Genomic DNA, 24,323 nt, shown 5'->3' with positions numbered 1-24,323 from the left:
TTCACACCACCCCCTGGCATCCAGGCCATCCGCAAACTCTTCCTATCACTGGCATTGCCTGGGAGGGCAGGACTGCACCAGGGAGGCTGTGCAAACCTCAGTTTGGATGAGGGGGGCCCAACAAACACCTTACAAACTTTAGGATTACTGTCGCAAGATTTCCACAAGGAAGCAAGTACTACCCAACAAAAGATACAGCTAAAATTTTTTATTTAACCTTCACCTCATTACCACACCTGGGAATTGTACCACGAGTCGTAATGCCTCCTTTGACCTGGTAAAGAAATTATGATTATTTTCAGTCTTTATCCTCTCCAGTTCAGATCCCAGACCTTTGTTAGGAACTGACTATCTCCCTTCATTCAGGGTTAAGAGATACTGAAGCACTGATTTATAAATGAACCTGACTTTAGGTTTGCTAAACCTCACTCCCCAAATTCTTCAGAGAAAATACCCACCTAACACTGAGTCCCTCAGACAAGCAGGTTCAGTATTCCATTAATCTGTCATCTCTAGTTCTCTCTATCCAGATTGTATTTAGGCTCAACATGCCCCAGATAATCTGGTAATCCAGATGACCAGACATGAGTCTCCATATTCCCAGTACCACCCCAGGAATATCCATGTGCATCATTTCTCACTTCCTGCTTTACCATATTTCACACAAAGATATTTACTTTTTCTAATAGCTGTATGCCAAAACACTGAGACTTCCCATATTTCTTGTACCTAAAGGCAGATTAGGCCTGGCACACTGTATAGTTTCTCCACGCTGGAAATAATGCTGCAGTTTAGACATCCTTGCTCAGCTAGGACAACAAGCAGTTTCTCTCCAGCCTGGTCTGGAGGGCAAGGCAAGATGCAGGCACAGCAATTCTTCACTGCACCTCTGCTGGGCTGGGTCTGCTGACTGGGTTACTCTGGATTTTGGGACGCCAATGGAAAAGGAAACAAGTGACTCTGCTCACCACAATGTTAAATCAGATGGAGGCTGAAGGGGGCGGCCTTGCATCAAAGCACCAGTCAATCCCACCTATAATCCAACTATCCACAGCCAACAGGTTAAGGGTACTGGCCTCCCAGTATAACACTTAATCTCCACTTTGAAGACTGCAGTATCCTGAACACTCACAAGCAAGAGGAAATATAACCTAGCCCTCCCCTAGCCTCCCCCTTCCAAACCTGCTCTGCTTTGTCCCCTGGCAACCCTGAGACAGACCTTTGCTGATACCCTAACTCCCCCCAAACACTCCACCAAACCCTCCCAGCCTGGACCCCCATCCCAATTTCAACACCTTCCAGTGTGCCTGCCAGGACCCCCATTTTCTTACTCTTCAAAGCCACCACGTCCTCAGTTGGAAGCTCATTTCCAGCCAGGCAACCCTCATAGCAGAGCAGCTTTCCTATACCAAGTTTTTAATGGCTGCTTACAACCTAGCATGAAGCAGCTGTTCACAAGACACCAGAACCCAGCATAACAGCTCAGCAAATACACTAAATTTGGATCTAAGGAAAAGCAGAGTGCAGCTCCCATCCCAGCAGCACACCCATGCCAACTCACAGACACTCAGGGGGACAGAGATCAAGTCTGACCACTGAGCAAGAGGATTCAGAAAAGCAAACAATTACCATCCTGTATTTCCGTGTCCTCTTTCCATGCCTTACCAGCATAGATGTTCTTCAAATACATGGAAGCAAAGAGCAATTTTATTTTACTAATTCAGGATTCACATATGCAAGTGAACACACATTTGCAATACATGGGAATATGGCTAGTGAATTAATAAATTAAGCAAAAAATCTGCTACAAGTGAAAACATCACATGGGAGCAACATATGACTAACACATGCAGGAGGATTAGTATTCTTAAAGCAGTTTTAGAAAATACTAAAAGGCAAGTTGTAACAAATTGCTAATGTCTGTTGATGAATTTAAGGAAGTAACATCAATGTTGCAACACAGCTTGGAGATGCCTTCAACTTCCATCCCAGAACATGTTTTAAAGTCCCTGTATTATTTGGTAATAACACTGAATAGGTTTTTTGTTTTGTTTTTTGAGAACACAAAAATGAAGAAAAACTCTTAATCTTTACCTACTAAACAGCTTATCATGCTCATAATTTTAAGTATGATCATTTTAAGTATGATAACAACTTGGTTATACCTGCGATGGGGTAAATCGGCCTTCTCCCCCTCTTCCTTGTTATATACCCATTTAATAGTCACAAACCACTCAATCTTCATAAATCCTACTCTTGCCTTATGATTGCAGGCATCAGATTGTCACTTATACTTTAAAGATGAGAGGTAAAAGCTTTGAACCCCATATATTAAATTGGAATTGGTGTACCATCTATTTGATATAAGAAGGGATCCAATAATATTTTTGGACATTTGTCCACTTCCCTCTACCCCAAAAAGCAAACATGCTTTTTGTTTCCTTACAGCAACTTCGAGTAACCTGACCTGCTATTAACATATGCTGCACTGAGCATGCATGCCAGCAGCGTCTTACTCTTCCTCAGCACCATTTGGAAAGCTCACCTTACTTGAAGACCATGACCAGTTCTGGTCAGAAATGGTGGGAGGAGGGAGGTTTGCTTTAGAAAGTTTTAGAAGTCAAATTTGTCTTGTCAAAAGATGCAAATTACTGAGGCAGGCAAAGAGGACATATCACTATCTTTGTAAAAGATGTAGTTATCTACTCCAATTTCTTCCATTGTAACATCTAACTTCTTCAGTGTTTGCCTCTGATGCTGCCATTTTTGAAGGAAACCGCCCACAGGACAACCTATTGCCCACTATTCTAACATGGGAGTCAGAAAAACCCCTAGCCCAACCCAGATTTCTTCTCACAACAACTGGAACCTAAACACTGATTTTGAAAAATAATTTAAAGAATCATTATTTCTGATAAAAATAGCTGGAAATTCACAACACAAAGATTTGCCAAAATTTATGTTTTCATTGTTGCAATAACAGTAGTTGATTCTTACTTTGTATAATTGAGAAACACAAAGTGCAATTTAAAAGCCCATTCAGTCCTTAAAAAGATAACATCTCAAAATCATGTATTAAAGATCTTCAAGTAGATCTGTCCATAGTTGCCTTTTAAAAAAAGATTCCTGTGTTCTAAAATGATGCAAACACCACACCTTCCCTGCTGCCCATTTCTAGGTCTTATTCTGCCGCCTTTTAAAACAAAAAACAAATCCAAAAGCAAACCAGAAGAAAGCACTCTGTCCTCTGCAGTTTTGGCAGATATATCCACTTGTGCTGAAGAAACAAGTGACATAGAGCAAACAAGGAGAATTATAGTAGAAGAATACATAACTATTGCAAAGTGCAGCTTCATCATTACTGTTTCTCCATCCCTAGGATACAGTGTCCAGACTTGTGTTTCTGTCTCAATGATAAAGGGACTACCTATGCTATTTTCAGGATTAGGATCCTGACTCAATTTCTCTCAATGCAATCAAATCTCTAACACTAAAGGGATGCCAGGAAAAACTCAGGCTAAGGCCTTTAACCTTCAAAAGCCCAGTTTGCTAGGTAGTGCACAAATTGGAACACAATTTTATTGCAAGTTGTTGTTTTATTTACTGTGCTGAATTTAAATATCCAGCACTTTACCAGACCCTCCAGAGACTAAAACTTACTGAGAAAACATAAACCTCTTTTCCTCCGTTACTTTCATATTAAAAAGTTTGTTCCAACAAGAAAATTTTAACAAAGCAGAAAAAAATAAATTAGTTGGTTTAAGAATGAGAATAACAAAGAGCATTTCATCTTGAAGTCACTGGTTCAAAAGCAGGTAGAGCAATAGTGAATAAAAGCTAGAAATATCCATGGTCTTGTTTATTAGCCTGCTTAGGCAAAATTGGGGGGGGAGAGAAAAAAAAAAAAATCCCCCATTTGCCTATACAGAAAGCCATATTATAAAATAACTGATCCCAAGTGACAACCTGTGTAGTAACTTCAACAAAGATGCAAATTACTGAGGCAGGCATGGAGGACATGTCATTATCTTTGTAAAAGACCTGATTATTTACTCAAGTTTTGTAGAACACTTGCAGGACAGTGCGAAAGAGCACAGGCTGCTATATTTTGAACCCTATATAAACACAGGTTTTGTGAGAATTAATATAGTTTGGAATAAATGTTACAATCATTTGGAATAAATACTGAAAACCTATTCAAGTTTCCAACTTGTACAAGAATTGGTTTCTATTCTGCAACTATTGCTACATAAGACAACAAAAGCCATGAAGACTGAAATACCTAAACCATGAAAACACATTTGTGACTTATGCTGCTAAAAATGTTTTCCCCTAATTCTATGGTGAAAATACAGTAATGTTAGCTCAGTGAAGGAAGTGAAGTGAATAACCTCCTATCCAGTTCCTTTATGATTCCTCATAAAGCAAATCACCAATACTTTCCCAGTATCTGGCTGTAAAATTGGCAAATATGGATTAGGATGGTAAAATTTCACACAGCAGTTTTCTGTTCTCCCCGTGCATTTTCCACAGGGATCTATTTAATACCTTGACCTCTTTGGGAAAATGCAGATATACACCAGGAGCAAGGAATTAAAATGATATGGCTGTCTGTGAATATGTATCAAAATGGACTGCATTCACAGTATGAAATGAAACACAGATGAAAGGCAAAGCAGAGAGCATTTTATTTCTTCACAAAACTGTTGTGGTATACAGAATGTCATGCTGTATTTGCAGAACATCAATTGAAGATTCACTCCTACAGGTTTGAAGGAGCTGGGCACCAGCCAAGTTGTGAAGCAGAAGTAACACACAGATGACATACTGCACATGAGCAATCATCATAAATGGCATGTTAAAAAAAAAAAAGTAGTAAGAAGTCCATATAGTACAATTTGGTTTCACTTCAACTCCCATCAATTTGTTTTATTTTACTGGTAGTTTTGTGCATGGCAAACACCACATGAAAACTTTTAAATCTACTTCAGCGTTCAAAAGCACAGGATCAGTCCTTCCACATCAAGTGCACCATACAGAGGCAGCACAGGATAGGCTGTTTTATCTTCCAAGTCCAAATCCAATTCCAACACTGAAAAATCCAAACACAGTTCAAATCTCAATGAAACTAGGCATTTCTTCTTGTATTTTCCTTTTGCTGAGTAAGTAACTTGGGCAAACATTTGTTTCCCCAGTGAACACTACTCAAGCAGGCCGGTTGCCACCTTGTGATGTACTGCATATGAAAACCCTACAGTGCAGTTTTGGAAACAGTAGTTTTTAAAGTTCACCCACTCACCACAGCAGAAGAGCTAGATGGTAAATAGATTAATTTCCCTGCTACTTTCCTTTTTCCAGCCCTGCGTGTTATTCCACCCAGATGAATACATTTAGTATTTTGGAAAAGCCACATCTGCACACTCTGTTAACACACTAGCTTTGCAATTGCATTTAATTTAGGTAGCACGCACAGCAGCATTTTTACTTTTTATGTATTCCACAATACACAGATAGAACAGGCACTTCTGGTTAATATTAATAGCTCATTAAATGAAGTATCTAATTTTCACTCAAAACCAGAAGATATTAAAAGAATATAGCAATAATCTATTTTTCCTGCAAGTCAATCCTCTATGTATATTATAATGTTAGTTACTAGTCACTGCAAACTTGTTTTTCAAATTAATGTATGAAAAGATTCCATTTAAACTTCAATAAATAATTTACTATGCTCATCCTACTGACTCAAATTGATAAATTATTTGCATGATACATTTTCTCATTAATAAGGAGGAGAACTTTCTATTTGGAATTTATATATCTTTTCCTTCCATTCTCCCCATTTAAAAGGCCAATTTCACTTAAAGCCATGCAGGGGGAAGCAATCTCTCTTCAGATTGCTCAGGTATGTGAAACAGAATATGCTTTTTGAGCATTTTGCTCCCATTTTATATTTTTAAAACAACTGGAAGAGAAAAATGGCAACCTAGTGTAGAGCTATTCAATAATAAGAAAAAGAGGCATGATGAAAAGAAGTACTTGGGCAAAGGTCAGACAGAAGACAAAAAAAAGGCAAGTTGGACTGAGGTACAGTAGCCAAATCTACCTTTCAACCATCCATTTTTTGTTGCAATGGTGATGCCCCTTCAAAAGCTACTAGCCACAGAAGAGCTAACCTCTTCCAGCCCAATGCTCCACACTCCATGTTAAGAGAAAATTTTGATGGAAACAGAGTATGACAAGGAGCCTTTTTTACCGGATGCTTTATTTACTTGAAATGATTTAATTGCTTTGACCTAATCCAGACCCAACCTACAAGACTAAGATCTGGAGTGCACTGAAAAGGAAAAGAAAACATCAAGGCTTTTTAGTTGCCTCTTTTTAAGGCTTACATGTTTCCTAACTGTGTTCCTGCTCTGATCAGTTTTCAAAACCTTAAAGAACAAAACTACTATCAATTTCAGTGGTAAAAGTATATCAGTGAGGGATATTTCTAAACCACCATAAATTGTTAGAGCACTGGGTTAACAAAGAATTTCTACAATACTTTCCTCTCTACAAACTGTCGTAGAATTTATTAATATAGTGTTTAAATAACTAAAAGAATCAACTAAATGAACAAACATATCCCTTTCACAGGGTACCAGTGATCACAGATCAGAAAACAGGCCAAAAAAAATGAAGACCAGGAGATATAAAAATGGAAGTGCTAGAATGGAAACATATGCAACACTGATGACTAACACACACAAGTACCTAGTAAAAAAAACAGCAAAGCACATATTAATGCAACTTTTTTTAAAAAATTATCTTTAATAACTTTTTGCAGAAAATTAACATCTGCACTCACCTGCCTTTTATTTGGATGATTTCTTTAACAGGCAAACAATACAAAACAAGAAATTTACCCTGTAGTGGAGCACCTACAAAACAATCAGTGAAACTCCTTACATAATCACAGGATCATGTCATGGGACATAGCACTCATTTTATGGTTCCAGTGAGACCTGTTCTATAGGGTGCTCCCTATAAAGATGACACATACTGGACCAGGGCAACCCACTCACAGCCCCAGCAGTAAATTAGAAAGGAGCATAAAACTTTAACAAGTAACTAACCAAATTCCAGCACCATAGCTTTGATTCCCTCATCAAGTAGGAAGGTTCTGGTTTTTGATACATCATGACTTCAATTTTACAAGTACCTCACACTCACAAATGGGGTTTGAAACCCTCTCTTTACTTCTCAGAGGTAGGAAACTATTACTCCATTTTATAAGCGGGGGGGGGGAGGTACGCAGACAAGAAAGAGGCAGAGCATAATTAACCTGTACATGAAGTCTGAGGTCGAGACAGAAGCTGTAGGTCCTGGGACCCCGAGGCATGGTTCCAAACATTTTTCTGATACATGCAAGTTACCTGAAATAACTATTACTAATGTATGCAGACCAGCAATTTTCCAGAGTCTAATATATGCTTTTATCAGCACAAATTATTAAGTCTCAATGGGAATGTTTTGTGCACTACATATACAGTGAAAACAAAAATAACATTCACCTGACCTCACAAGATTTCATAGTGTAACATAATGAATGGTGACTCTGCCATACTGTGCAACTATAACACACTGTAAATAAACACACTCCATAGCAATACAGTGCAGAGCAGCATGGAGGTTCAGGGAAACCCAAGTTGGCTCTTTAATAAGCTTTCCTTTGAATTAAGATATACAAAACCAGTTCCTCTCTTCACAAAATGCAAGTGATTCATAGGTGCATTTCACAATACATGCTGTTGTGTGCGCTACTGTACTTAATTATTCCTTGTTTTAAATTGAAGAAGATCACTTGTTTTAAATTAAAATAAAAATTTGTTTAAATCACTCCACAACAGTCCATTTTGTAATGTAACAGGATTCTCTTATTAAAAGCAAAACTTTCCAAGACAAAATTACAAGCTGAGTAGCAGCAGCATCAACTTAAATGTAAGAAAAATACCATTGTGCACCTCACCTAAGCACCACGTTGCACTGCTACTGAAAAAAGCTTAACTATTTACTTATACATTTATTAGCAACACCTTTTGCTAAGTAGCTGGCAAAATATAAGTATCTGCCTGACAGAAAACAGCTCAACTGAGAAAAGTAAGATTTTACAGGAACAGACACATTGCAAGGAAGAAAATTAATTTGAAAACAGAAATTCAGATTCAGGCTGTACATAATTTATGCAGACTTTTTTCCTCCACAGTTTACAAACAGCCAAAAGTCACATTACTTTGTTGTCTATTTTTAAGATCTCATCAAATGTGACAGTCTGAACATGTAGCTCCAGGTGCTGTAAAATAAAATTAAATAAGCCAATGAAACCACACTGCACTAGGACTTTTCAGCCAAACCAACCTGCTCAGCCCCAAATGCAGCGTATTTGATGATTAGACAGGGTTGGGATTAGTAAAGCAAATATACTTCACAAGCACAATTAAAAAAAGAACAAAGTCAAACAACCAAAACCAGAAGATACAAGAAAATAATTGTGCTTCAAGACTGCAGTAGAATTACTTAGTAAACCAAGTAGGTTTTTCTCTTGAGAATTAAAAGACTGTGTTAGAAATACTGCTTTCTCATCATATCATGGTATAATTTATAGCAGTCTGTCCATAGGAAAAGAAAAAGCTTATAATACTCCATATCTTATATAAGTATATGAAATAAAAGTGTAAGTTGTACTGTGGTTACCAGGAAAGATCTATTACATTTCTACCAAGTGCTGACACAAGTAACTACCACCATCTCCACACTGAAAGGTCTGCTTATGATCTGAACATATGCCCCATCTCTGCTAATTAACACCTTTGAATTTTACACACTCTGATTTAAACAGCTGAAAAGCATTAAACACTTAAGCAGCCTTAGGAACTCAATTTCGTGAGAAGCAAGAGTTGGAACCAAACTTACAATGAAGGGCTCTTAGCTGATGTACATTCAAGACAATCAGTTTTTGCAGACTCCCACATTTGAGGTCTATTATAAAGCTCTACCACCAAGTCTGTACAAATAAGCATCCTGGCATTTGTTAAAGAGCCTGTCATTCAAAACAAACCAAGCAGGTAGCAAGTCAGAATCAGCATCTTATTTACTAGGAGCTACTAAAGGAATGATACTAAAAGAGTTGCTGCATATATGGGAATCACTGTATGTTTGATTCTTTACTAAGATAATGGCACAGAAGTGTAAAAAATAATTTTTAAAAAATCGTATTTTGTTTACACATCCAGTTCAGATGGGGACACCGTTTACTCAAAACCAGGAATTTAAAAATCACCTTCTTCCATAACAGAAAAGACTTCTATAGTATAACTTGGATGTGTCACATGCCCTCTGAAACCAATAGTAATAATTTGGGAAGAATTTAAATTAAATTCAGTACAAGACCAATTGTATATGCAAAAATCTTTATTCCTATGACGATAAGATGTCTACAAAGTCCACACCATAAATATTATATTTTTTTAATGGGTAAAACAGGACACAGTCTGCAAGGATTAGAGTCTCAGATTCTAGTACTGCCACCATAAAACCCATCCCTGATTATTCAAACTATGAGCCACGCAAAAGAAATAATTCAATTTTATGATCACAAGAGCTAAGAGTGAAGCCATCAGTTCAATCTTATCTCTGACTCTACTTCAAATAATGTAAGCAAGCACTGACAACATTTAGACTTTGTGATTCTACCACTATTTTTGGTTTCTATCTGAATGATCATTAGAAATAGTCTAATGAGTGATGTAAACACTAAGATTGTGAAAATTGTTCACTACTTCAAGTACTCTCTAAACATGGTTTCAAAGTTTCATTTCATCAGCTACCTGTGTAGTGTCAAGACACTATAGACTGGACTTACTATTCAAAGACAACTCATTAAAAGCCCTTTCACAGGCATTAGGATGACAATTGGATTGTTCTTTAGATCCAACATCTACATTCTCAATATGAGCATTTCCTTTTCACTTCTCTACACATGTGAAATTAACATTAAAAACAGACATCGACTTTAAAAAAGGCCTTGTTGAAATTGTATGACTTTCAATTTTGTGAAAGCTGTACAATGCCTATTTTTACTTAAGATAAAAACAAACAAAACCCCAACAACTGGTAACCCATTTACGATTAATTCTGCTGTAAATACTTATTTACTATAGGCTGAAATGTTCAAAAGCCATTAAAAAGGCCACTAAAACAAGCTCCCACCTGCAATAGACTTCAAAGAAATAAAACCAAAAACCACACCTAGGCAGGTAAGTATTTGCGTTCACTATGCTGTGAATGTCAAACCTCGAGAGGATTACTATTCTACTAAACACCGAGTCGTTGCTCAGTCATTGTCTATGTGTGCTTCATATCACAAAGCAACATCCAGAATGAAACCATTTCACACTAGGCAAAAAGTCTGGTCCAGGCGGCTGTTCCACACAGCAACGTTAAAGGGCCAAAGAAATCCCTGCTTCTCACCAGGAATGCCCTACGGTGCCACTGCAGACAGCCACTCATGAAAGGCAGAGGGAAAAAAAATAATCCCACAAGAAACAAAGCCATCATACTCTGCAAAAAGATTTTTTCAAAATCCACCACTGCAGTCTCTACAGTAGCCATTGTCTTGGAAATTAGGATTTCTGCCTGCTTAGTGCTTAAACCCAGATCCCAAGCATGAAGATTTGTCCCTAGGTAAAGAACAGAAAATCTTCCTAACAGCAAGTCCATTAAAGTTTTGAAAGTCTAGGAGCCACTTTAGATATATAATGGGTGAAAACACTTCATCAAGATAATACACTGTTCTGTATCATCTGTCCTTGCTGGTGGCCACAACTGAAGCTGCTCAACCACCCTTATTTCTTCCTTCCTGTAGCCATCCTAGACCACACTAAGGTGAAGTATCTCTTTCCAGATCTCTTATGGTTCCTTCAATGATGGCAGGTTTGGAGTTAGTACACTACTGTTCAGGGACAAATTCTTGAACCCTCTGTAGCTCCCTTTCTCTCCTCCCCCTCAGACCACTTTTTCCAGCACCTACAGCAGGGTAGGCAGACCTCTCCAGAACCTGAGACAATTTATGACAAAATGACATCTCAAGAACAGAGACTCTACAGAACATGATTAAATCTAGACTGTGAAGTTATTAAAATAACACAGTAATTACCTGAATGTAGTATTACTGCATATATAATTATACTGACAATTAAATTTCCATTTGATCAAAATGGAAGTACATGCACTTGAATTTGTCTCTCAACATAATTCATTTTACTATAATGGGGCGATTGTAGTTTTTTAATATAAAGAAGCTTCTAATAGCAAATCACAGCTCCTTTTCAATAATTTAAGCCCAGCTTAACATTCCTTGCTACATAATACCGGCAAAGCTTCTAAAAACAACCAATGAGGTAGTATTTTTCCCTCTATACCGACAAAGAACTAGCACTGACACAGATTCAAGTATGAAACATTTTAAGCAGGCTTACCTCAGATTCATCTGTTGATTCCTCATTAGACCTGGTTTCCTGAAAATGACACAAAGAACAAAGGGAAAATTAGCTAAGCACATACATAACTGAGCAGTATTTCCCCTTTTAAAGTACTTTTTAAAGCTTTATTAAGAGACGGAAGACAAAGTGGAAGAGTTTCCATCCTTTCCATTCATGCCCAACTTGTGCTTGCACTTGCAATCTAGGGCCATATCGACACTCAGTGGCACCAGTTGACTGTGATACTATTGTCAGTTACCCTAAAAGAGAGAGTGACTGGATCATCTGAGAATTCGTCCCTGTGAAAGTTTCCCTCCTTCCAGAAGTGGCAGCAGGTTTTGCAAAGCAACTGCCCATGTCTTGACTTGCAAGGCAGAATAGCATTCTCAAATTATCCACAAACTAACTTTGGTATTCAACTATTCAGCTGTTAATATAGGTTTATTTTAAACTTAAACAATTCCAAACCTTTTCCACAGAAATCCAGCATTTAATGACTTTCTCCTTCCCATCCCATATCAATGCAAGCCATGTGGCTTTCTCTTGCCTTTGAAGCAACTGTACCTTTAAAACATCTCCCTCTGGCAAGACAATGATTCTTACTGTCCTACAAAAAAAATTTTGTAAGTCAACTCCTGCTAATCTCTCACCTGTCCACTGAGAAAATCTGCTGATGCAATGCCTCCTCAAAGAGGTCAGCAAAATGAAGATTTACTTAACGTATTTATCGTTATCAATAGCAATAAAAGGTTACAACTAATACGCTGACAGTGAATGTAAGCATTTTAACAACAAAATATGATATAAACAAAGAACAAGCAAGAGAGAAGGCAGCATTTCAAATCTTATGAAGTAGTATTTGGACAGTAAGATAAATAGGTACAGAATTTCACCAGAGAAGGCCAAAAAAAAAGAAAAGAGAGACTGTTACCAACAGTTTAAAGAGAAATGGAAAGGGAAGAAAATTGAATGCACTGACAACCAGTGACATTTTTAGTTTGTTACATCTATTTATTTTCCATGTTTATAAAATGCACTGATTGTGACCTCTAGGCAAAAAAGCAAATGCCTCCTTTGCATTAGTGGAGGTTCACCTTTAGTGACCATAGTGACCATCACAACAGACTAGATACACAGATGGGGGAGATGAAAAGCAGCATTTCTACTTGCTACTTGAAACTCAGTGCAAGGTGTTACCATGATTATTACCATCTGTTTCCTCCATTTTACTTACTACAGCCAAGTCCACCTCTAGAACATGCATCCCATAGAAGGGTTATCTGTGTCGTCTATATTCATGACACAAGTTAGGAAATTGCAGGTATAGAGAGCATGGGAGTCAAGGGAAGATGAAGAGGGAATAAAATCCTGGCATCCTTTCAAGCTTAGGTTTGACTTTGCAAGTACAACTGTTTGTCTGTCAGTCTCACGGGCTCTACTCACAAGATGCAGTTACCTTTCAGGAAATAGCAATTTTGTTACATATAATCTTTGTGCATCTTAAATTCTACTTACCAATAACCAAATGAGAACAGAACTAAAATATTGTGGTGTAACACTGTCAGCCTATTGGACAAGCTTGAGCAACGCAGGAAGTCCAATGCAAAATATGACCAGATTCCTTGTAAAAAAACTGCCTTTCTCTCCTGAATACCAAGAGTTGCCTACTCAACTCCTTTATAAATCAAAACTATTAGCACTACCATTTTGAGATTTTGATACAATTCACATCCTTTGTACTAACAAGATAATCTGGTTTTTTTTTTTAAAAAATAATGTGTTCTCCCAAACAAAATAAGCAATTACAGCAAGTGACATTTTTGCTGGTACACATGAGTCTTTCTAGTGCAGCTACATCACTTACATTTCTTTTCCCCCATGGTTCTAATTGCTTTGGCTATTCAGGAGAACACAAATGTAGGGAAAGCCAGCGATGAGAATCTGTTTTGATTTGGGACATGTATCCTGGTATCCCTACTGTATTCACAAGCCACTGCAACTGCAGCTACTAAATTTCATAAACGGCACGTAAATTCAGGCAAATGCTTCATGGCCTTCATATTTTACTACAGAAAATAACACGCAAAAAATCAGAGAGAGTCTTGGCTTAGAAAAGAAGTGCAGAAACTGTATTTGTTCCCTGACAAGAACTTAGCTGAAGATGCTTAGAATTTACACTTACCTACTAACTCAGTTTGCTATCAACTTACTATAAAAAGCTTTTTGCCTGAGTTCTTCCACTTGTGCAGGCAAACTGGAAGAGCAAACTGCAGCTATGACTGCCCTGGGGTTTTATTAGGTTCCTCTCCCCTCCCCCCAAATGCATAAACCTAGAGGATTATCCCTCACTTCTACTTTTTAGTAGCCTCATAACTGTGAAAAGGAAATGCCTCAACAAGAATTTGTAGACAACCAGAATCCCAAATCACGTAGGAATAGCTGTCATTGGTAGGTCTCAGACTCCAGGGGAAAATCAGCAGTACACTTCATCCAGCTGGCAAATGCTGCTGCTCAAGTAGCCTTAGAATAGAGAATGGCAACACGGATGAGGAAGCCACAGAAATGTGAAGTAATCTCTCACCATTATAATCTCTCACTCAGCAGATCCAACATAATCCACAATAGTCTTAAACTGACTTTCCAATATGATGGATATAGGGCTTTCCCTGCTCTACCTTTACAAACATGAGATGCTATCCACTATGTTTAGGCCCATAACTTAAAGCTGCTGAGAAGGGAAAACCATGAAACTTGGGTGTCAAAGAAACTGTGCCACCACTCAACTATACACACAACATACACTTCCCTTTCAGTAGGGGTGTGCATGCTCCCCACAGGAAATAAGCAGAAACAAATAAGGTAGCTTTCCTATCATAGTCCAAAGAGAGCAAAACACAGGCTGTTTTAATCTCTTATATAATTAGAGGGAAATAAGAAGACTTGTCAGAATTGCTTTTATCCCAAGAACCCTTTCAAATGCTGCCACAGTGAAAAACTCACCAAACCACGGGATGAAGCCTCCCCTAAAGAAGCCAGCTCCTCCTAGCAAAACCCCTGACAACTGGGAAGGTGGAAACCAGATGCCAATCTCCAATTAAGGCCACTTCCCTTGAGGTAATTCTAAGACTCTCCCACCTTTAGGCATTCAAGACAGACAAACATCGCACAGCTTAGCTGTGTGTCAAAGTCCTGGCTCAGCAAAGAGACATTGAGAAAGTATCTGAAAGGACTGGCAACTTCAATTCTTCTTTTTATTTTATCTTTTTCTCGGGAAGAAGCGGTCTAGGCAGGGGGACCTTTAGGAGGACACCCACTTTAGAGATCCACGGGTCGCAAGCACCAAACTCCTCAAATTTTGTCTCGGGAGGAAACTCCCGTGTTGAGATGAACTTGCTCACGTCTTCTGCGCCACTTGGTAAACGACAGCTTCTCAACCATTTTAGACGGACCCTTCAGCTCTTTCATCTTGGCTCTACAGCCGTGCCAGCTGCATTTCTAAACCCCTCCCTCTCGCCCAGCCCCCAGGTTCCTGCGTCGGATGTTATCTAAAAAGCGGAGCCCTTCAGGACTTGCACCGCCTCCCCTGGCCGTCTATCAGGTTTTTTAGACAAAACCCGATTAAGCAGCCTCGGGCAGCCTCGTCCGCGCAGCGCGGCGGGGGAGAGGAGGCCTCGCACCGCCGCCTCCATCTCCTCTCCTCTCCTCCGCCCCGGCGCAGCGAGGCTCCAACCACCGCTCCCGCCCCGCCGCCGGCCCTCGCACCCGCCGCAGGGCTGGCTGGCGCCCTCTCCCCCCTCACACACACGCTATCCCTTCGCCCCTCTGCTCCCAAGGGCCGCCCCGCGCTCCCGCCGCCCCGCTCCTCGCCCGCTCCGACGGGGCAGTGCCCTCACGGCCTCTACCTTCTCCTCGGCTTCCGCCATGGTGCGGTCGGCGAGCCGTCATGTGAGGGACAGGAAGCCGGCGAGGGCGGAGGCACTCTGGGAAATGTAGTTTCGGAGGAGGATGTGTTTTCCTCTTTTTTTCCCCTCTTTTTCCTTCTTCTTTATTGTTGTTGTTGTGGTTGGTTATTTTGAGAGGTGGCTCTTGCCCAGCTGTGGGTATGGTGGCGCTGCCTTACAATCTACACCAAGGGCAGAGGCAATGCTGGGCCCAACAGGGACAACACGTCCCAGTATGGATTTCCTTCTGCCCTCCTTAGCTGCAAGCAAGACACCTGTTTAAGCTTAATTCCTTCGATTATCTTAGGGAGACCTTTGTACACCCAGCTGTGATGAGACTGAAGGTGGCCACCACAGTGAATGATGAGATGGCCTCTGGTTAGCAGGGGTTTGGGTGTAGTTGAAGCTGAGAGCCACTTGCAGCCTATCTGTGCCTGCCGCCATATTGCGCACTGGACTGCCAGTTCTCCAGGACAAGGCCCATTTATTGGTGCCCATCTGAGCAGCACTTGGTCGAGCACAGCTCCAGTTTCCATTAGATTCTCTGGTGAGACATGTAGCAGCGTTAGTCCTCTCTGTACTTTTTACTTAATTTGTCAATATTGAAATTGCCCACCCCATGCTCTAGTGTCAGGAGAAGGATTTTAGAAAGCCTGAATATCTTTCTACAATTCTAGGAGCTGCTGCATTTTCTCTTTTAAAACTTTAAAATGAGACCTGAACACCTTGCTTGAACCCAAATTACTTTCTTTATCCGTTAAAAATATAACCAAAGCTAAAAAGCAGTAGGCAGCACTTTTTATCACTCAGTTTCGCCAGTGGAGCTATTCCAAATCTAAGGTGGAGCTACAGTCACTACCCAGTTCCTACCCTTGGGATCAAAGCCAAGAATTTAAAAATATGCAGGTCAACTTTGGCAATAAAAGAGAAATCTTAGAATACGATACTTGAGCTGGGTTACCATAAGGCCATACAATGAAAGTTAGTTGCAGAGACTATTAACGTGAATATGAAAATCATGTGTATTGTTGCATACCTTTAGAAACTAATAGCCAGAATTTTGACTGAGAGGAGATACAACTGTCCTTTAAAATCACACTGAGAGGTTGACACTGAGGTGAGAGTGAGCTATCAAAGTTAACGGTGTCAGTACAAGTACATATAAATCTAACTTATTAATACATATCATTTGCAAATCACATAATATAGGAAAACCTCCTTTTTTGGTCTGTTACCAGATGTCTCTGGGCTATCAGGGTACCATGGCAAAGGAGCATGTAAATATCATCCTGACCATATAAACCAAGGGATAGCTACAGAGAAAGAGGTGTTTGGCTGCCATTGTACAAAATATTGTTGAGACCTCACCTGGAAATAACAGTAAATTTCAAGTCACCTTTGTTGCAAAAAAGATGAATTCAAACTGGAAGGGGGCAAAGGACCACTAGAAGGATCACAGAAATTTAAGGTCTGTTCTATTGGAGAAGACTGAAAAAAAAAAAAGGCTAGGCTTCTTCAGTCTAGAAATAAAAAAGAGCTGAAGTGGAAAAAGAGCTATTAAAATAAAAGGTATGAAATCAAATAGGTATCAGCTATTTTCAGTGAATTTAGGCTGGAAATGAGAAGTAGATTCCCATGTGTCAGACAAGTGTGGTCCTCAGAAGAACCTTGCTGGCAAGAAATTTAACTGATTTCAAGATGAGACTTAATAAACTTATATAACAGACTGTAAGAGATGTTTGCCGACAGCTGTGTTGCTTACCCGGAGAACTCATTCCAGTCCCATTCTGACCTTCTTGAATCTTAGTCCTGTTCAAATCAATGAAAAAAATATCATTGCTGTCAATGGAGCCAGGATTTGTCCTGTAATATGTAATGCACAAGCTATCTTATCTGGTACTTGAAGACTGTGTATATCTCGTGAAAGGAAACTTTGCCCAATAACATTTTTTTCCCCACTTTTAGGGGAAAAAAAACTGCGCAGGCTTTTTGGGTTTCAAGGTTGGTTTTTGTTTTGTTTTGTTTTTTTCCCCTCAACAGACACATTTTGTGGCACTTTTTAAACTGGAATGAACATTAATAACTGACTTTATAAATGCCAACAAAAACAGAGTGTAAGGGAAAAGATGGCAGATCTTGTAAACTTTGCTATTATAACAGCTAACAGGGCACATTTGTTACAAACAGAGCAGTCAAGGAACAGCTGTTCTTGTTTTCATTGCACATAGAGTAAGTAGTATAAACAGTGTGATTTACTTACAGTGTGCTACTTATTTCTGGCAGAAACGTGCAAAACTAATTTTTTTCTTGTTTAGACTTAAGGTATGAATTCAGTCTGCCATGATTATAGGTTTTTATTGTGTCAGGAAAATTTAATATGTTGGCATCTGATTATGCCACCCCTCCCACACCCACCCTCCAAAAGTGCTGAAAGCCATCAAGAAGCAATGACGTCTGTGGGTTTTAAAATCTTTCAGCACCTCCTGCAAAGCACTCAGCATCCTGCAGACCTGGGTGTGAGAACATCCCAGTCAACCTTTGGAGATAAAAAGCTTAAGCATAGTTCAGCGTAAGTGGAAAATATAGCATTGCCTAAGGGAAGTAAATGTTCTGTCCTAACCTTAAAAAACTATTCTGTCTCACTGTCTGCCAGCACATAGTTCTGAAGTTTGGGTTAAGTCAGTTGTACAAGTGGGAGAGGTTTGGGATCCCTGGTGAGATTATGAATGCTTTGAAGTTTAGGTTAAAATGGCTCAGATCCATCTCAAGTTATAGGCTGGCTCTGCCTTATAATTTAGTTTTAACCTGATTCACCAAAAGTAGCACTCTTCATAAGTCTTTTTAAATAAAGATTTTAGCCATACTGTGATGCTTTTAATGTTCATAATGCCTACTTTAAAGCAGAACTTCCGGTTGATGGGAATTCTGCAGGACACTTCTAACAGGATGCTGACACCCCCGTCCAGCTTACTAAAATTCAAGTCTGTCAGGAGTTTCTGATTTATCTTTTGCCACAGAAATCAGAATTATCATTGAAACTTGGACCTTGACCAACATTCAGATTCCAAATACTGCTAGAATTTTTATCTCTTGCTTTAACACACTTTCTCCCTGACTACTGTGAAACATAACAAGTAGCAAGTATCCATGGTAGAGATTATTGTATTTCAGTCTCCAAGAGCTCTCAGTTGCTTTCAAGTAGGACTGATTCATCCAACAAAATATTCATCTGGGTTATCTCTTGCCACTCTCACCACCACTTATTCAGTAAAAAAAAAAAGCAGTGTTGTCTGTAAGTTAATAGCATTTAAAAACACTATGCTGGATAAAACATAGCTAATATTGTTGTCAGAACAATAGAAGTTCAAAAGCTATCCTCTTTCTGTTTGTTTGTAGAAAGAAACTTGCAAAGGCTTTTCTTTTTTTTCCCTTGCTATCAAAGAATTATTTCTGTGAAGATACTTTCAGTTTGTATCATAGCTTCCATAAATATAATCTTGAATATGTTCAGGAACGTCGTACTTTAAAACAGATCCTATTTCACCTGCTAGCATTATATTATTTTGCAGTTGCTTACTTTTTTCCTTCTTAATCCACCTCTAAAATTTATTTATCACATTTCTTCCCAAAATAAGTATCAGAAAAATGACTATAAAAACCATTTCAATTATAAATTTAAAAAAATTCAAATAAATACACTTTAATGACTTGAAGCTAGATGAACGGTGCTCATAAAGCTAAGCTCATAGGCAAATCTTCATAGGAAAGTCATTAACAAGGTTAAACAAATATCTTTTTGTTAAACATAGTAGTATCATATGAGCATCATAGTAACTGCCTTCTTTAACTGGAGCTAAAGACTACTCCTGTGTAATTTGCCATATCACCAAAAAGTCAAGGTAAGAAATGGAAGTACACATTACCACTATGCCCCACCACTGCAGCATATTTAAATTAAATTTAAATGATCAGCTATTTTTATAAAAATGAGAGTGGTAATAATATTAGAAAGATTATTACACATTCTTTAAAATAGTTGATCTGCATTCCCTGGCATTTAAAGACTTTTCCAAATTATAGTGAATTATTTTCAAATCCTTCAAGGAATAACATTTCCCTTAGTCTTTTTTCTTTCTCTGACCCTCACACTCCCTGTCTGTGTTTCTTCTGCTCCCTTTCTTCATCTCCACTCTCAGGCAATCTTTATTGAAAGATACCTTCTTGTGCTAGGTAGAGCACACAGAGAAGATGAAAAAATGTGAAGAACAGTAAACAACATAAAGCCAGTACAATTATCCATTTATTAAAGATAAACAAGGGCTATATATAAAGGGAGAGGTAGTATGGGACCCTCTTAAAAACCTTATAGTTAAAAATATTAAGGGCCTGGTAAAGAAGGAGCAAGTCTGAAATTGAAAAATTATTATACTATGAGAAAATTTCATAGATCTATAGATTATTAAGCCAGATGGGAATAGCACTGTGATTTAATCCAAACTCCTCCCTAACATGGGCCATGAGATTTACCTGAATTAATTCCTCTTTGTACCATTTTTTTAAAGGAAAACATACCTTGACATAACATTTCCAATTACACAGAACTCCCTGCACTTCTGATAAGTCATTTCAAGGGCAGTTATACTCACTGCTAGAAAAATAAAGAATTGAAAAGAAATGTCTTACCAGGTCAGAACAGTGGTCCATCTAGCCCAGTGCTTGGTCCCCAGCAGCAGCAATAGGAGATGCTACGTGGGGAGAGCGCTTACCTCTGAGCTCCACTCCCCTTGTCTTACCCCAGCATCTATTGGCATGGAATTAGGGATGTTAGAAGGCACATCCTGGACTATTCCTTTTAGTACCTGTTAACAAACCTGCTGTTGATGATTTTGTCTCTTTTGGACCTGCTGATGCTGCTTGCCTCCACAACCTCCTGAGGCAATGAAGCCCAGAAGTTCTCTGCCTGCCACTTAAAGAAGTTCTTTCTTTTTCTCCTGTTTTAAACTGCTCTGCTATGGCTCTCCTACCAGTTTTGATAAGCGCCCCTTAGTTCTAATATTGCAGGACTTGGTATGTAATGGGTTTTCCTTATCCCTATGGCAAATGTAAATTTGGCTTACTTCAGCCTTGAGCCACTCCATTATGTCCACTATGGCATTGTCTTGAAACAATGAAGCAACTTTTGAAAGTTCTGTATTAAGAGATTTCTGTTCCCCATGTGAGTACTCGTAGCCTAACATGAAAGTACTTCTTAGTTGTTTGTTAAGTTAAATAGAAAGATACTACTGATTCTTTCACAAAAGATATTTTACATCCTACAGATAATTTTTGTGACTGTTGTCTGCTATACTTCCAATCTGTTACCATCTTTCTTAATTTGTGCCTAGTGGGACATTACTATTATGTTAAACTAATGCAAGATGCTCACCCCTCTTGCATTTATTTTATTATTGTGAATAACTCTAACATTTCCAGCTGTCATTCCATTTTTAGGATTATTCCTTCTCCTTCCTAATAGAATTAGAACACTCCTTGTCTTTAATTCTTCTAACATTGACTTCTTTTTTTCCTCTTTCCTATAATATGTATTTTTATGATTCCTAGGTTTTAATTTACAGTTACTGCTACTGATTTTTTTTCTCTTTGAAACAAAATATAAAAATGAAAGTCTCTCTATATACAAACCTATAATGGATGCTCTCACATCTTCCTCAATGAAGGCAGTTGTCTTGTTGTCTTGTTGTAGAGTCCTCACTATTCTTGTAAGAGTTCCCACTTCCCATTTATATGTTCCTCCTAGCTGGTTATTCATTAGTTTCTTCTTTTTAAAGCAGCATTAGTGTTTGTTTCTAGTAAGAGCCATATTCCATTGTCAAACATACATGTAATTTGAGTAATGAGCATTTTCATCAAAGAAAACACTCAAATTTGATCTAATTTAAAATTAACACATAATGGCTAGAACAGTCTTAAGATACTGTTTGGTCCAAGAGTCTCAAGAGCAAGCTTAAATTTAATCCCCATGTTCATATTTAGGTTTTGTTAGCTTTTAGCAATTGGACTTCCTTCCTATGTATCAAAAGCTGCTGTCTATAAGTGAAACCAATTCTTAAAAGAAGATACATATTTAGGTAGGACCCCAAATCTTGACTCTGATAATTTGTACAAATTATCTGTTTTACAATGTGACTTTAACAGAACTGTTTATCATGTTCATTATGATCAACTGTTTATCATGTACATTACTGGCATAATGAAGTCCTTGTCATTACTGAATTATCGAGACACTTCTGTCTATATTCTTGTTATAGGTTGCACCAGCAAGAGAGTCCTGGTTCCCAAGGTGATTGGTACAGACTGGCTTGAGGCATTGCTTTCTTGTGAGTTTCTGATTTTAAGTACCTGAAATGATTTGGAGATAGTGTTTCTGTCTGTCAGGTGGGTGTCTTGCATTATGCTGCGATTTTTCATGTCCAGGAAGGAGACACAAAGGAACATGCAAAGGCACAAAGCCGCCTGGGGCAGTTCTGGAGGAATGTCTCAAGAGGAAGGAGCCATACTTGATGGGGTCTGCCATGGTGTTATCAGTCTATAGCAGACCCTGGAGCAAACTGTCACAGAGGACAGTTACTACAGAGGGGAGCCTGGATGTGAACAGCCATGTGCACAGTTTTGGTGATTGGGGCAACGGGGCACTGGAGATAAAGAGTGAACCAAGCTGGCAGCATGGACCCATACACAGAATAATTTTGTGCTCCTGTGATCTTTCTATATACAGGTGATATTACCCAAGTACTTTGCTATTATTTTCCTTAGGCTGTTACAAATCTGCATGAATCTCAGTAAAACACTGCTGCTTTCACTCAGACCTGCCACACCTGCTTCCAGATATTGATCATGGGTAACCAGAAGATGATGTAGTAGTAAGTTTCCCAACAGCTCTGTGCAGTGTGTGTTTCCTTTTAAAGAAGACCACCTACTTGAAAAGCATCTTTCCAAATGGCTTACCTAAACTCACACATCACAAAAATCTCTCTTTTCCAAATCTTACTCAGTGACATTCTTCTATATTACAGTATCTTCTGTATTACAGTGGTACACAGACATACCTTGGATATAATTGGTCTACTTGTATTTTAATCTAAAGAAAAAGGACGTTTTGGGATACAATAGAACAAAATTAATAGAACGTAAGCCATTCTTCTTTTAATCTTAAATTTCAAGCCTGATGAGGGTTCTTCTATTGTTAAGAGGCATTCATTAAAAGGGTCAGTGGTAACAACATTTGTTCAAGTACCTCAGAGAATAATTTTGCAAAAACAGTGAAGGAACAGATTACTACCTAAATAGTGACATTTTCATCAGATACGATCCTGAAGAAAATGTAATATGGTATATTTATATATATAGTGGATAGATGAGTTGTCACTGGAATATGAAGCTTCTCTATATTTGGCTTGGGCTGCCTCACTTGCTGTGTTGTGAAGACACAGTAAATCAGTTTGTTTATGCCACATCTCACTGTTAAAGATTTTGAGTTCTTTTGGAAGTCTTTTCCACCTGAAACAAAAGTGGTATTCTTTTTGAACTTGTCATATTTTGTATGATTTCAAGGTGAAAAAACTATAGATTACATGTATTTTCAAAATAACTGTCTCCCTCCACACACCAAAAAAAAGCCCCTATAAAGTAATATTTTCAGAAGCAGCTGCTTATCCCTGCTGCCAGTGAAGCTGATAGGAGCTTTGTTATTGATTTCAGTAGGAAAAGATTTAGACCAACATCTTATGCTTGTGAAAATATCAACCATTATTCTTCAAATAATTAATAGATAAGAAATAAATATTTAAAATATTGGCATATAAATACAGAAAATTCCATTTTCTTTACAGTTGTGTTGTATCTTGCCTTTGACTCTCATGAGTCAAATCACCAAAGCCTGGTAAAGCTCTCTCCTGTTCGTTTTCTTCACAAGTGTTATTTCTAATAATTATTTTCCCTCACTTCTTCTGATCTGCTCCGTTACTGAAGGTTTTTAATGGAGTCAATGTTAAATAGATCATTGGAAAATCTATTTTGTATTTACAGTGAAAAACACTTTTCTTCTTCTTCTTCCTCTTGACATACACTTAACCTCAAGGAAAAATACTTAGCTTTCCACTTACTTAAATAGTGTACATAACGTACAGCAAATGATTGATGAGGTTATCAGGGTTCCTACCTCAGGAATACTGTATGTTTTCCATGCATAATATTCTGGTTATAACCATAGAGCATATTGCACTAACATTCTGAAGTGAATTTTCAACTTTGCCATCTTTGTATATATATTTTGTAATACTGCTTAACTGAGATCCAGAGAGTGGAAGGAAGGAAAGAACTAAAAACGTGAAAAGGGAGGAGAAACAACAAAATAAATTAAGCCACGATTAGACTCCTGCCAAGCAGATAGCTACTGATGCTGCCATTTGACAGATGTGACATAAAATCCTGGTTCCACTACATTGAATAAGGGTTTTGCTGTTTATCAAAAAGGGGTGAAGACTTCACCCAAATATTGCATATTCCCTGTTAAACCGAGGATTGAACACATAAAATTAGAGGCACGTATCTGGTTACAACAGAAAAAAAAAGTCCCTGTATTTTCTGATGATGTAATGTTGCCTTCATTCCTAGTTATTACAACATAAGTGAGCCATCTTAATTTGGTTACAGATCCTGCAACTTCATTAATGAGAGAAGTCCAATTAACTTTCCTGCAGTCCAAAACATTAAATTAAATGTGTCACAAGCCTGTACAGCCCCTCTAACTGGTGCTACCACCATACCAAGATGGTACACTGATTGAGCAGAGGTGCAGAGT

At 38.4% G+C, this 24,323-nt stretch overlaps 1 protein-coding gene across 1 annotated transcript in view; it reads right to left on the bottom strand.

Moving 5' to 3' along the window:
- Positions 1 to 15,486, bottom strand: part of VPS41 (VPS41 subunit of HOPS complex) — a 119,801-nt gene extending 104,315 nt beyond the window's left edge. Inside the window, exons 1-2 of the mRNA XM_072853580.1 lie at positions 15,425 to 15,486; positions 11,520 to 11,558 (exon numbers count right to left, since the gene is read on the bottom strand). Coding sequence (XP_072709681.1) covers positions 11,520 to 11,558; positions 15,425 to 15,445 — 60 coding nt within the window. The 5' untranslated portion in view covers positions 15,446 to 15,486. The remainder of the gene's footprint in view (positions 1 to 11,519; positions 11,559 to 15,424) is intronic.
- Positions 15,487 to 24,323: the final 8,837 nt, after the last annotated feature.

This window comes from Ciconia boyciana, chromosome 2, assembly GCF_034638445.1.
Source record: "Ciconia boyciana chromosome 2, ASM3463844v1, whole genome shotgun sequence".
Taxonomy (NCBI): domain Eukaryota; kingdom Metazoa; phylum Chordata; class Aves; order Ciconiiformes; family Ciconiidae; genus Ciconia; species Ciconia boyciana.
Note: the sequence above shows the minus strand (reverse complement) of the source record. Positions and strands in the feature narration are given on the sequence as shown.